Source organism: Anopheles darlingi, chromosome 2 (genome assembly GCF_943734745.1).
Source record: "Anopheles darlingi chromosome 2, idAnoDarlMG_H_01, whole genome shotgun sequence".
Lineage (NCBI taxonomy): Eukaryota > Metazoa > Arthropoda > Insecta > Diptera > Culicidae > Anopheles > Anopheles darlingi.
The window spans coordinates 46,091,903-46,105,935 of record NC_064874.1 but is presented as its reverse complement, the minus strand read 5'-3'; the positions used below and the strand labels follow the sequence as shown (position 1 = coordinate 46,105,935).

The 14,033-nt window shown below is 51.7% G+C and overlaps 4 protein-coding genes across 4 annotated transcripts in view; 1 reads left to right on the top strand and 3 right to left on the bottom strand.

Annotated features, from left to right (window-relative positions):
• The window catches only part of LOC125950738 (calmodulin), a 228,753-nt gene that overhangs the window by 22,550 nt on the left and 192,170 nt on the right, over nt 1–14,033 (bottom strand). The gene's annotated exons all lie outside the window — the stretch shown is intronic.
• Nucleotides 1,481–14,033, top strand: part of LOC125950677 (uncharacterized) — a 19,197-nt gene continuing 6,644 nt past the window's right edge. Inside the window, exons 1-2 of the mRNA XM_049678883.1 lie at nt 1,481–1,930; nt 7,088–7,562. Of these exons, the coding sequence (XP_049534840.1) occupies nt 1,752–1,930; nt 7,088–7,562 (654 nt within the window). The 5' untranslated portion in view covers nt 1,481–1,751. The remainder of the gene's footprint in view (nt 1,931–7,087; nt 7,563–14,033) is intronic.
• Nucleotides 2,020–3,453, bottom strand: LOC125950713 (leucine-rich repeat-containing protein 40-like). The gene is made up of 2 exons (XM_049678945.1): nt 3,322–3,453; nt 2,020–3,232 (listed from the first exon to the last, which is right to left on the bottom strand). Exons 1-2 carry the CDS (start codon nt 3,339–3,341, stop codon nt 2,146–2,148), a joined length of 1,107 nt encoding a protein of 368 aa, XP_049534902.1. The 5' UTR covers nt 3,342–3,453; the 3' UTR covers nt 2,020–2,145.
• Nucleotides 3,578–4,847, bottom strand: LOC125950712 (uncharacterized). Its single transcript, XM_049678944.1, has 2 exons — nt 4,714–4,847; nt 3,578–4,657 (listed from the first exon to the last, which is right to left on the bottom strand). The coding sequence occupies exons 1-2, from the start codon at nt 4,749–4,751 to the stop codon at nt 3,583–3,585; spliced, it is 1,113 nt and encodes a 370-aa protein (XP_049534901.1). The 5' UTR covers nt 4,752–4,847; the 3' UTR covers nt 3,578–3,582.

Sequence of the window (14,033 nt, the reverse complement as noted above, 5' to 3'; positions counted from 1 at the left end):
GTGGTGCGTCCCTTTGGCCAGGCATCGATCGCTGTCACGGTCAGCCACGGTGACCAGCGGGATCAGGGCTAGTGTTGGTTGGCCTATTTATGCGTGGTTCTATACACACGTACACGAACACACCGGCACACTAACCGAATGATCGGTTGCGGATTCTACGGGCAAACGGCGGCTCGGTCGAAACAGGTTCTCTGCGTTTGCCGCTGGCGTAAGTGAGCCGTAAAAATCCAAACCAGGCTAAAACGGTACTTGCCAGACACTTCTGCGCAGGGGGCCGGTCAATGGCGCAACCACAGGAGGGCCCCTCCCATACTACCTTTGTACCTTTAAGTCTTATTTGGAGGAGTCTCTGTAAAAAAAACTGTCTCTATAACCGTCTATAGTCTCTGATCATCACTATAAAAGAGAATCGCCCAAAACTGATCAGTTCTTATTGGGAGGAATTCAAGAACTTTCGATAGAAATCTCTGTAACTGTGTTAGCCTCGAGGCGACGCCAATTTGTGATCAGAGCGGAAGAAGCATAACCGACCTATCCTTGTCCATACCGGCAGCACCCATGGCGGAAATGTATGCCATTTCTTCTGGCCATCGCCTTGCCACTTCAATCAATTTCTATGTTTTCTCATAATTAAACGTACCCCAGTAGAAGTAGTAGTGGCGCGGGCCTATACCCAAACAAAACAAAGACGTCGATCATCACCCGGGGGGAAGGGAGGGGGGGGGAGGCCCAATTACCTACTGCTGCCAGCGTTCAGCACTCGCTCTCACTGACCATCCGTCTGATCGGTCGCGTCCTTCGTCTCCTTCGCACCATCTCCACCGAAAACGACGACGTAACGACATTAACCTTCTTCTTTTTTCCTTTTTCTCCTGTGCTGCTTTCGCCTCCCCTATTTACAGCCCCTTATTGCAACAAAGGCCATCATCATCATCATCATCATCAGCAGCAGCAGCAGCATCATTGGCATCGGCATCGTTCGCATCCTGAACATCATAATCATCAACTTCTCTGCTGCTGGCGATCGACCATCGCCGTCGCCGTCGTCGTCGTCGGAGCGGGCAATGATTGGCGCCAGTGAACTTGAAAAGTGGCAGCCAAATTGTGAATCGAAGCACCACCATCCCTGATCGATCGATACAGAGAGAGAAAGAGAGAGAGGAGCGTCCATGCATCGCTAGTCATTTGCGGCGTGGTGTGACACAGTGGCCAGTGGTGGATCGTCGTCGTTACCGTTAGCTACACAGTTGAGGCGGAACAGTGGGACCCTTTGGGAGCACAAGGGAATCATACACTGCGCTGGCCTGTGCCGTGGAGTATCGCCCCCGGAACCGAACAGCATAGCAGTCCGATAGTGCGACCTCATCGCGATCAAGCGCATTGATTATCGATCGTAGCGTGCGCTTCTCGACGCAAAGTCCCTAAAATAGGTCGATAGTAGTGTATGTGTGTCTGTGTGTGTCTGTGCGTGTGTGTCCGGCCTGTGTCTAATCGAGACCGAATCGTTTTGAACGTGATTAGAAGCTTGTGAAAGTAGTACGCACGCACGCAGTACGCATCGTACGCATCAGCTGATCAGAAAACCTCGAAGAGTGGACCGTAAGGTAGCGTATAGTGCTCTGGTGGAGGGGGGAGCATTCTGTGCATTCGGTTGAGAGCGAAAATGGCGGCATCCACGGTAGTCAGTGTGATATGCATTTGCTGCTGTGCAATATTCGCGTGTTCAGCCTGAACGATCGGTAGCCTATCTAATGACAGCCATGGTGACGTACAATATGGACGGTTCACAGCGAATGAGCCGGCCGCGGCGCGGCTCTAGTGTTTCCTCCGGGTTCCGGCTCGTCGATGCCGACCAGCTGGACGCGGTGTCTAGCATTAGCCGGAACAGTATCTACAAGTTGAAGATCGATGCCATGTTCGACGATACAAAGTGAGTATAGGCTTTTGGCTTATCATTAACATAATGACTTATTGCCCCCTCCTTTGAATAAGGTAGTATATCTAACCAAAAGACGCTGATTGAAAGGTGGGAAGAGGTATATTTCAAGTCGTAACTTATCGAGCGTTTCTAGAACTATTCTAACATGTATAGCAAACGCTTCTCTCGCTTTGGGTCCGCATCCCATTCCAAACCTCCCCCTCCTCCTAGCGACAATCTTTCAGTTCTGCTTCAATCCGCTTAACAGTCGACTCGAGTTGCCGAACGGTTTCCATAAAACGACTCTCGTGAGGCGGCTTCCGGTCGACGGCAGCACGATGATGCTGTTCCGGCACCTCACGATGGGGTTGCTTCAATCGATTGTCGTCCCCCGCCTCATTTGACGGTGACGTTTGTGCAACTAACTCAACGGAGGCTTCCTCCGGGGCACTGTTTACATTAACGATCTGGAATCGCCGCTCCGGTGCCTCCTCCTCCTCATCACTACACTCGTCGCACTCGTCGTAACAGCAAAGCCCACCGTCTACCTTCTCGGGACAAACGTACTCGGCACCGTACACCTGCACATCTGCCAGCCAGATGGCCGCCCTTATCCGGTGCACCCAGGCGCAGCTCCACCGGTTCTCGACCAGCCGTACCCGGTGCAGACGGGGGGCAAAGTCAGGGAAGTGGTTTAGCTCGCGCAAACGGTTCTGATTGATCCACAGGTTCTTGAGCCGCGGCAGGCGTAACGTCGGAAGCAGGTCAACCCGTGCGATACGGTTCGCGGAAAGATCGAGCACCAGCAGGTTGGCCATCGATTCGAACCAGTTCAGGCTGACACTTTCCAGCGCATTGTTGGAGAGATCTAGAATCGAGAGGCCCGTTAGGTAGCGCATGGTTGGCGGTAGCACCGCCAGTGGATTGCCGCTGACAATCAGCGTGTTGAGGTTACGATTCTCCACCGGACTGATGGTGAAGTCGTGCAGGTTGGTATGATCGATGCGCAGCGAGTTGAGCCGGTTGGAGCGAAAGGTGACTACCGGTATGTAGCCGCCCTTGAGCGTGAGGAAAGTCGTCTCGCCAAGAGCATCGAACAGCTGGACGGAAAAGGGGAAAACGACGCTCGAGTCGATGATGAGGTGCGAGGCTTGGGCGGGAAAGGTGATGATCGTCTGATCGGCTTCCGACGACGACGTTGATAGGATGGATCGATCTTCGATGAAGCATGTCAAATTACGGTACCATCTTGTGCAATCCAGTGGTTTGGCGTGGGCCGCCGGAGCCGCCAGTCCAATGGCTATGGAGAGAAACCTTCGACGAAAAGTACCACGACCGAAATTGGCACGTCATCTAAAACACCACCGGCAACAATCCATTTCCTCTAGCCTTCAAATACTCACAGTATGACGAGTGAATGCATCGGCAACGATTGTCCGGCGTGTGTGTGTCCGGTTGTATTTTTTTTGCGCCTTTCTTCTACGGTGGAACAGTATAAACTGGATTCCGGTCTTATCAGCCGGCACCGGGGAACGATGATGATGATGATGATGGGGATGGAATAACAAATCTTGATGCTCACCCTTGGAGCAGTTCATAATCGAGAATGATGGTCGACGGTGTCATAACATTGACCGCTGTACTCTGCAGGCTCTAGTGTGCTTCTATACAACTCGAACTGGGTCTTGCAAGTAGACTCCTACACTTTGCATCTCAACACCAATCACCCCCTCGATGGTATCGTTTTCAAACACTTTGACGGTTAGAAGCGGTGCATCGGTACTAGATGTCCGGTCCGGCATGCTACTACCCGATGGCTCGAGATCAGATAGAACCGACAGCATAGTCTTGGTGATGGCTATACGTTCCTCGACTCGCTCTGCCGGTGTGCAACAGAGTCCACCATTGTTGGGACGCGTACCGCACCCAAAGTCTGACCCCAGCACCGTTATGTTGTGGGTCCATATTGTAGCCCTTACCCGGGCAACCCATTCACACTTCCAATCGTTCTGTATGAGTCGCGTGAACTTTAGACCGGGAAACACGGCCGCCGGGAAACGGACAATCTCTTGCAGATCGTTCTGCTGTACATCGAACATCAGCACATCAGGAAGAACGACATCATCATCGCCGGTGTCTATCAGCACCAACTGATTTTCGGCCAGGTTCAACGCTGTCAACCAGCGCATCGGTTTCAATGTCTCGAGATTGAACACTGTAAGCGAGCAGCCAGAAAGATCCAACAGCTGCAGCTCCTCCAGATAGCGAATGTTCGGTGTGATCGTAGTCAGTTTGCGATCGTGTATGGCTAAGGCGCGTAGAACCGAGTTCGGCTCCGGCACAACATCAAACGTGCTCAGACCGATATCACTGATTTTGAGGCTTTCCAGGTGGTTCGCGGACCCAAAGTACAGCTCGCTGATGCTACCTTTACGCAGCTCGAGGCTAACGGTCGTTGCATTGAGGCGGGTAAATAGGTTCGGTCCAAAGAATGGTATCATCGGATAGAACAGCTCGATCGTACGATGGGCAGGAAACGTTCGCCTGGTACTCAAACTTTCCGCTGTCACACTAGCGATGATGCACACCTCTTCGTATCTCGTATCAGCGTTCAGCTGTTCCCGGGTGCGATCACGAACAACGCTGTAGAACGAGGGGAACGGTTGCCGGTTGCTGACGAGCGGTAGATTGTGACGTATGCTGCAGCCGATCGGAGATGCTGAGATCGCGGCCAACCAACTGGAAGAGAACGAAAACGATCAATCGCCTATTATCCGTTGGCGCTGTTTAATTACCTAAAAACTTTTAACAAAACAAGCAATCGCACAGCCATTGCTGTCGCTTGGTCGAATGTTTATGGTCCACGGTTGATAATGAACTGATTCTGATGCCTCTGATGACCATGCGGCCACGGGTTTGCTGGTGCTGAATGCGAGTACGTGTGCGGTACACAGCGCTATCACATACATACAAGCGATGCTTACAATCGGTGAGTGTAAATTCCTATAAAACAATCGAGAATCGGAGGCGACAGCGCGAATGTAAAATCGCCACTCATTACAATCTATCGCGTTGGTGGTTTTTTGCAAATGCAGCCGCTTGATAGCTATGGACCGGTATGGACCGTAGCTCGACTCGACCTAAATACGCCATTAGACTGGCGACTTTCCAATTCACTCCATTTGCCTGCAACGAGGTGTCGTGACAGTGCGAAATGAATCATGTAATCCAGAAACTGGTCTAAGCATTTCTCCGCACGTGCCATTACTCTCTTTGGTTTATGAGATTAGTGGTGGTATCTGATATCGCTGGCGAGTGCAACACGATCCTCAGCCGATAGTTCAAGTGACACAAGGTCCTTACCGAACGGGAAAACGAGAACCGCGTCGTCCCACACACACCGCGGCATCTGGGTCACCTATTTTCATTAACATCGTACTTCAATGACACTTTGCACGCGGGGCCACCCTTTTTGCGCGCGCGCGCCCGATGGGACACCTCACCGATATGGGTCACTCCAGATAACAACCCGATCCGAAGTGAGCTAACGGACCAGCAGGAACGACATTTTCCTGGTGCAGCAGGAAAAACTAGTCTCCCAAAGGGTTTTTTTTTGTGCAAGCGATCCGGTTACTGCGCGCCGATATTTATGGCATTCCGGTCGATATTATAGCAAAAACCCCTGAAAGTATGCAATCACTCGCTGTGGCCACTGACTTGCATGCGATCGCAAGCCACAAAAAAGTGGTTTTCCGCAGGCGAACGAAGAAGTAGCACGCGTTGGGCGATCGGCGAACGATCGGAAGTGGTGCGCCGAGCGAGGAAACTGCTTCACACCCAGCTTAGCTAGGAGCTACGCAACCGATCGCTCCCAATAGCTGACTGTGCGCGGTACCGTCCGGGTGTGTTTACTGCTGCTGCTGCTCCTCCATCGTCGATCGTCGTCGCTGTGGCTTCGCCAGGAAAACTTAGTCGCGGTTACACTTTTCGAGCAACAATTTCAGTGGCTTAGAGTGTGTTTGGAAGTGAATTTTGCTCATCTTCACAGTAGTTTGGTGGTTGGAATGCGCGGGATTTTGTTGTCGGACACGAACATAACCGACGCCCACACAGACGCTGATACGCGTGTGCACTGATACGTACGGGGCCAACGGGGCAAACTCCGGTGCGGTGCCGTTCGGTTCTGCATTTGATTGACCGAATTTCGCCTCCGAAAAAACGGACACCCTCTCCTCGATTGCCGCCCATAAATGTTTAAAATTTTCCGCCCCTCGGACACATCATATCTTGGGTGGGGTGCTTGTGTGTGTGTGCGTGCGCGCGTAGTGCGTGATCCGCGATTTGAGCTGAACGAGCTGTAAGCTGTGCTGTTCGGAAGTGCGTTAGTATCCGTCCGCCACAGTCCGTCCGGTTTGGGAGTTTATTACAACAGTGCGTCGCGAGTGTGTTTAAGGACTGTCGGTGAAGAATACGTAGGTTATGAATTCGGTAGAATTGCCAGTGCCATGAGTGAAACGAGTGCCGCGGAATAGCGAATATAGCGTTGTGGAGCTGAAAGTTTGCGAACGGTAACACAGGACAACACGAGGTCACCGAGGTGCCGAGCGCCAGAGCGCCATCACCGTACGTTTGTCGATTTGCGAAACCCTGAAAACCGAAACGTTGGTCTTAATGTGCAACCAGCAGTGCGTTATCGATGATCGGCATCCGAAGAACATTTCGGTTCAATGTGGCAAACAGTTAGTGCCTTTTTCGAGTACATAATCCACCAGCTATGCTTTTACGATCATAACAATAACGTGGACGGGGACGGGGGCGATCCTAACAGCAACACGAGTAGCGCACACTACCCTTACGGCTGCGGCGAAGATCATAACCACAATCATGGGTACGGCGGTGGAAGCATCGTTGGTTTCCTGTCTCCTATACTAAACATCCTCTTCATCCTCATTTCCCACTCGTTAACTGTCTATTCTTATCGAAAGTAGCTCTAACTAGCCCATGTGGTCATGTGGCTTAGACTCACCTAATGACAGTAGTACATCAAAATTCCCTCTACCCCCCGGTACACTATTCGACCTCGATCAACTGAACCAAATCTGATGCAAAACTTTGTTTTCCTTTTCTTTCGATTGACTCGTCTCCTCTCGGCTTTGGTGCGCACGCCAGGTCGATCATAAGTCAGCGGCTGGATGATCGCAGCTCCCACAACGGCCGGCGCCGATCGTCATCGATCGGTGGCGTCAGCCGGGGCAGCCTTGCCGGTGCCATCATCAACGATCGCGACAATCTGGACATCAGTGCGGTAGCGAGCAGCTTGCGGGACTTTGGTGGCAGTGGCGCTGCGGCTGCTTCTGCTACCGGTCCGAATGGATCGGCTGCTCCGGTGGCGACGGGTACGGCGGCCGGTGGTGTGTCGCGGCATGGAAGCGACGCGCGGCGTGAGATCAGCAACAGCGTCCAGGCCCAGATCGAGCGGATGTTTACGGATGTCGCCAAGGAGAACGGTGGTACGGGTGCGGCCAATGTACAAAGCTTCAGCGTGCGGTGTCTGGGCTCGTTGCCGCTGAAGGATAAGGTGACGAGCCTGGTCGGTCTGCAGGAACCATTGCGGCAGCTCTACCTGAGTGGCGCTGGTCACGGGGTAAGTTTTGTTCAACGTGTAATGGCAATAGCACTCGATAAACCAATCGAGTGAATTTCGTCACAAATGAGACAAAAAATGGAACGCACTAATGATCTGGTGAGCATCACTGGAAGTCAGATGCTCGGTATATCGGCCCTAATTGATCCATCTGCGAGGATCTGACGTAATATTTCTCTCAAAAAATCCCCCCTTTTTTGTCTAACCAATCGGATCGGGGTTCGTTCGATCGACCAATTTGCCATTGTAGATCGCTAAATGATTGCATCAGTCGTTCACCCTCCAGCTCACTTCCGGAGCCTGCGCCTTGGGCAGTTTAGCTTTTCCTTGAGTGGCACCAAATAGTGGCCACACTTGTTGATAAACCATTTCCACGCTGCCGGTCCGATGGTATCGTGCGCCGACGGCCCCCTTTTTTGCCGTTGATTTAATCAGTTGCATCTCGCGGCGCCACAATGGCGGTCGTAGCTCCAAAATCCTCTTTAATCAACATTTTATTGATCGGCGAAAAATGTTTTCGATTTCCCGGCCATCGTCCAGTCGGGCCAGGTTGCGGTTGCGTGCGAGCATACCTGAATTCCCCACCGGGGCCTACCCGGTAGGAAATGATATTCATGCCGAACAGCCCAAAAAAAAACAACACACAACACTCCACATGGCGGCTTATGGACGCGTTACGCCTGGTTCCACTTTCTAACGCAAACCAGGCGTGTGCACGGGGAAGGGAATGGAACCCAGCATCAACAGCTTTATGTCGATACCGTGCACTCGGCGCACAAAAACGAGAGGGGCTCTGCCAGATGAGCTTAATCTACACACGAGGCTGCAGTTAATGGTTCAGCTTTGAAACATGGGCGCCATCTTGAAGCACTAACCACTCGGCCTAGTGTTGTGTGTTCCGACGAAAAACTCTCCAATGTTTAGGATGATCCCAGAGTCCCAGAAAACACGAAAAACACACAGAAGTACAGTTTTGTTTCCCCCTCTTTGCCGGTGCCGGTGATGGAATGTAATTGAAACATCTTATTAACGGCGCCCCGGTAATCATGTCTTCGTGGACAGCCCACGATGATCACCACGTTGTTACGCTTTGTTACCGTCACAGTAGGAACGGTTGCCGCTGCATGAGGAACGGGGGCGAGCCCGAGACGCCTTGGTTTGGCGCCTTACCTAACTGCATTCGACAGGAAAAATGCAGCATGGTAGAATCGGTGGACGGAAGAATGGATAGCCTTTCTTAAAAAGTGGCTTCACATTTAACGTATCGCTTTGTGTGCAGGGCTTGCTGCGATCAGTTATTACGCCACTGTGTGTGTGTTCTACATGCGGATTATGATGCAGATGGATTGTCAGATTGATAAAACAACATCAGATTGATAGAGAGTGCAAGAGCTCCGGAACGGATTGTAATATCTTCTTCAAATGTGCCCCCCCTGGAGAGCGCGGACCGAGAGGTAAATGGCAAATGTTCCTAACACAGATACAACCGGACGATGGCTGCACACCGATAGTTCCATTGGATGGTTTTTATACCTTGGTAACGTACTTGCCACGAGCCCCCGGGAGGGCGGGCGGCTTTGGATCCGATGCCTTGGTACTAGTGCCTCCGGTATGACCCGGAAAGTCGGCGGTGGAAAGAAAAAAATCATGCCAAAGATCCTCCGCGCTGAACCGGTGCACGAAGCCCCCCTTTTGGTCCGGTCAAAAACCTATCTTCCCGTAACGGAGATTTCTTTCAACGGGCGCGCCCGAGTATCGGTAGCCCGTTGGTCAGCGCACGGGGCAAAGTGTGTTGAGTGGGGCCGTCGAGCAATTAGCAGGTCACTCGCTCCCGGGCTCACTCTCAAAACGGTTTCGTTCCGGGGCACAGGGACAACAGTCGGGAATGTGCTGTTCACTGAATTGTAGCGTAGAAGACGCGCAGATGGTTCCAACTATCCGAATGATGATTTGATGCTAGAGCGTTGCTCCGCATCATATTCGTTGTCGTAGGAGTCGTTAGGATCGTCTGATTTAGGGGAACGAATGTGGACTCGATGTGGATCATCTCTCGGTTGAAATGCTTCACGGGGCGCTGGTAGATGTTCGGATTAATGAATCCATGCGCCTATGGTCCCCAAGCTCTTGATTGCTCCGAAACTTTCGAACCCTTCATTACCATTTCCATGGTTACCATCCGGCTGGTGCGACGGATTGCAGGATTTAAATAATCGCGTTCAATGACGCACGTGCAGGAAGGAAATCGTGAAGTCGTCGTTTTAGCGTCAGGCACGATAATACAGCAACGCTCTCATTGCGTCGCACGCAAACTCTTGGCCACACCGAGTCGAGACTCCCTCACTCCCCCTGAAGAAGGTAAGACAAACCCGGCAAAGCACGCGCACACACGTAACGCACGTCACACCTTCACGATCTTCTTGGGGGCGGAATCGTGAGGAGTCTCCTACGTCGTCGTCGTCACCCGTCACGGCCAGAGACGCTCCGTGACGGATCATCAGTAGGGAAGGGGAAGGGTGTGTGTGTGTGTGTGTGGAAAGTGAAATGCACACCGCTTGTTGCTGCTGCTGCTGCACAACCTTCCTAATGACTAATCACGATGCGCGGTGCTGGTGGCGGCCAACCGCGTATAGAAATCTCATAATCCAACTAATTATGATCCTCGACTCGCGACTCGCGACTCTTGGTTGGTATTGTTGTCGGAGGTGCGGAGAAGGGGCCACCCAAAGGGGGTGCCTAGGAAAACACACACTGGCAAAAACGGTGTGGCCCGCCTTTGGGGGCCTCTTTAACGAACCGTAAAACGCGCATAAACCATCACTTGCCAACGCCCCAACGATCCTTATGGGTGTTGACCGTGGCAAGAAGGGGTTTGTTGACGCAAGCAGTAGTCCGGAGACGTAGACCGGTGGATTGGCCAACCAGCCGGCACCGCTTTTGCGTCGATGGCATCTAGCCACAAAAGGAACAATAAATCATAACCTTTAAACCTCTGGTGGCGCTCTGGTATCCGTTTAACAACGTAGTGTGACATGTTGAAATGTGTGTTTCTTCCTTTCTAGTGCTACCATGAAACTGTTGGTCATCTAAGTGTGCTGGAAACACTTGGATAATGTCGATTGGTGGTCGACATTGACTCTTGTGGATTAGTCGACATTGGTTGGGGCACTGTTTGGCCAATTCTGTAGCAGGATTCAAGGATTTTCCAAAGTGGATTTTCATCCAGCCCTGACCTCGATGATCGCTCTGAGATTAGCACACATCCCTGGACAACATCTAGCCGACATAGGAAGTGCATTCTGGAGGAGGTAGCTGGTTGAACTAGAAAACGAACATCGAATCCGAAGCGATAGTGTTGACCGACCTGGTTCTTGTGCACGCCAAGCCGCAAACTGGGTCGTCTCCCAGCGTCGCTAGTGGAGACGATCCGTGGTATGTGGACGCTGCGACTATGGCCATGGCGGCAAAGTGGGCCACCGGCCATCCAGTTTCTTCCGCTTCATCCGCATCCAAAGCGATGAGGCCAAAGTGCTGGATCAAGGGCAGTCGGCGCAATGGTCGCCCAGACCCAGGCAGGGAACGTACGTGTGCCCGTCCTGTACGGAGACTGGCCAGGCGCACTGATAGGCGGTATAAAACAGGTTTGACGGTATGACACACTTTAATTGAACAATCTTTCAATTGCTCTACCGAAACCCGGTTCCAGCGAAAACCAACGCACTACTAGACGCACCATTAGGAATGGCACATTGTGATTCGCGTATGAAACGAGTGTAGCCGATCGGTCCGGTTCCGGAATCCGGGCCATCATCAAGCAGGACGTTGCAGGTCCGTGTAGAGGAAAGCAAGCAATCCACGAGCTCGGTTCGCACTTCACTACTGCGCTTCACCCGACCCGGGGCGGTATCTGGGTCGCAACTTAGGATTGCACTGGACAAAAAGGGAAAACCTCGATCCCCGTGAGGTGGTTAAAAAAAATGTGTTCGAAACACAAATAGATAGATAGAAACAGTGGCAGCGGCGAAGGAGGAGAGGCTAGCTGGAGAAGTAACTGCTTTGCTCCCCACCACAGCCTCCGTGTTCTCCGGTTGACTCCCTGTTCCGGAGGCCGGTCAAGGCAAAAATCAAGATCAAAACCCGATGCAAAACCCGTTCCGTTCGATGCTCCATTAGTGAACGATAGCAGGTTCGCAGCAACAGCAGCAGTAGCTCCTCTAACGGAACGTGTGCAGTAAGACCGCGATCAGCTTTCCGATTTTCCGCCGCCACGGCCGCCGCCTGGCGAATCTCCCACCAGTGGCCAGTGAGGCTAGGATCATGGCGATTTTTTTTTGCGCATCTGTGCTCTACACTATATATATATAATTATGGTATTTGGAGTAGGAAACAGGTCGTCAGACCGGGCACCTGGAGAGCGCCAGTACCTAAGGTCATAAAGACTGTGCAGACCTGCACTGTTACAATAATGGTTCGTTATGCCTGTGGAACCGTTGTCGAATTTGATTTGATTAGGCAGTGAGAAGCGGAATGGAAAATCCGGCGAGGAGGGAAAAACAGTTTAATAATCGCCCTGGCCGGCCAGTGATTGGTGCAGTTATCGCGCGATAACGGGCAGGCAAAATTTAGCGGTTTAAATTGGAATCGGTTCTAGCCGGTTCGGCGCACCGCCGATTGCGTAGCCTGCCACGATATCGATATTTCTTTTCGACTTTCCTTTCGAAGCCGCTGCTGGCGCTGGTTATGATTGTTGTTTGTTTCATTCGTCATTTGGTGACATTTTCCGTCATTCAGTGGACTGTCCCCCCCTTGCCTTTTGTTAATGGAAAGCACCAAAGTCTAGTGGCGTCCAATGGTGATGGCCAACATAGTGATCTGCGTTGCTGATTAAACGGTCGTAACACGTCGGAAAACCGGCCAACCGACCGACCATCGGCACCGCGCCAGCTGATGATGAAGCTGTTCCGCGCGCACGCACCCGCGCCCGCTCGCCAACGGGTTGCGTGAGGGTGCTGCGCGTTGATTTAAAAACCAAAATTTCACCCAAATACTCACCGAACCACCACCTTATCGACCGCTGAAGACACCACCACCAGATTGGTCGATATCAGTCCGCGCTGCTAGTGCCTGTGGCCGACTGTTGGTGAGTATTTCGAGGTTTTTTTTTCCCTCAGTTTCGTCTTTTCACGCAGGCATTGCAGGTTGGGTGTTCAGTTCAGCGGACTGAATAGCCCCTGAATAGCGCCGTATCCAGGCCAGTTTTGGTCCGCACGGCACGATATGTGGCCGTCGCTTCCTACAATAACCAAAGCAGCTGTGCTTAGGAGAGATTTTCTCGAATAGATTTCATTTCGGGGGAGGGTGTGTCGAGCCTCACTTGTGTGATTTACTGAGCGCAATACTCGGCTACCAGCACCTAAGATCCCTTGGAAGTGCAACTCGAGGCTGACCTCATTCATTGATGGTCCGGAGCAGTGGCCGGTGTGGCTCAGATTTACGTAGAAACCAATTCTGCCCTCCTCTTGGTGCGTCCAGATAAGATGGCTTCCCCTTTTGAACCGACCAACTCCGCCTCGATACTGACCGATGGTTAGCGAACGACGTACTGTACGCCTGTAAGGTCGCATCTTCTCTCCGACGTCAGCGTCGACGTTACTAGCCGATGGTGGCTTTCGCTTGGCGCTGCACATACACACACCGTAAATGAGTCCGAAACGGTCCACGGGTTAATTTTAATTTCTGCATCTCTAACCTCTTCTAATGAAAGTAAGTAGCTCGTGCCGGCGCGACGCGCCATTGAATAATGGCACGGGGAATGTACGTCTGCCTTGGACTTGGATCTTCGTGCTTTTCCTTCTACTTTGTCTTCCATTATTATATTCACCATTTTGGAGCGAAAATGACTGGCGCAATTGCATGGAGGCGATGCTTTAGACTCGCTTTAATTGCTGATTTTGCACTGGCGCAGCACATTGGCGCGGCCACCGCGAAGAGAAAAGTGAAAATGCTCGCATCAGACGAGCTGGTTTTTGGTCCCGTGTCGTCTCATCTGGACGCTCGTCTTTCTTGATTATTTCGTCGGCTTTGATGACTGATGTGTGTTTGCATTTGGTCGGGGATTTTTTTTGCTTAGCGAAGAGAAGAAACTATCCGAACTGAAGCGCTAGACTCTGCTAGACCCAGGTCCTTTGTGCTAGGTGGAAGAGGGTGAAAGTAATGCCTAATGAGTGCATCCCACGGTAATGGTATCGCACTACTTGGCAGCATGTTTTTTTCCCCTGTATACATCTTCAAAGCGCCTTCCTTTTAATTATCGAAAGAATGCGCTTCGATGGTTTGAAAGGGAATCTTGTTGTACTTTTTTTATTGCTACACGATCATCAAATTAAAGATGTTAAATGAAGCCCCATAAAACCTTCAGAAAATGGCCACCCGATGTGAGATGAGTAACTACCTCGGCGGTGGCTTATTTGTTAA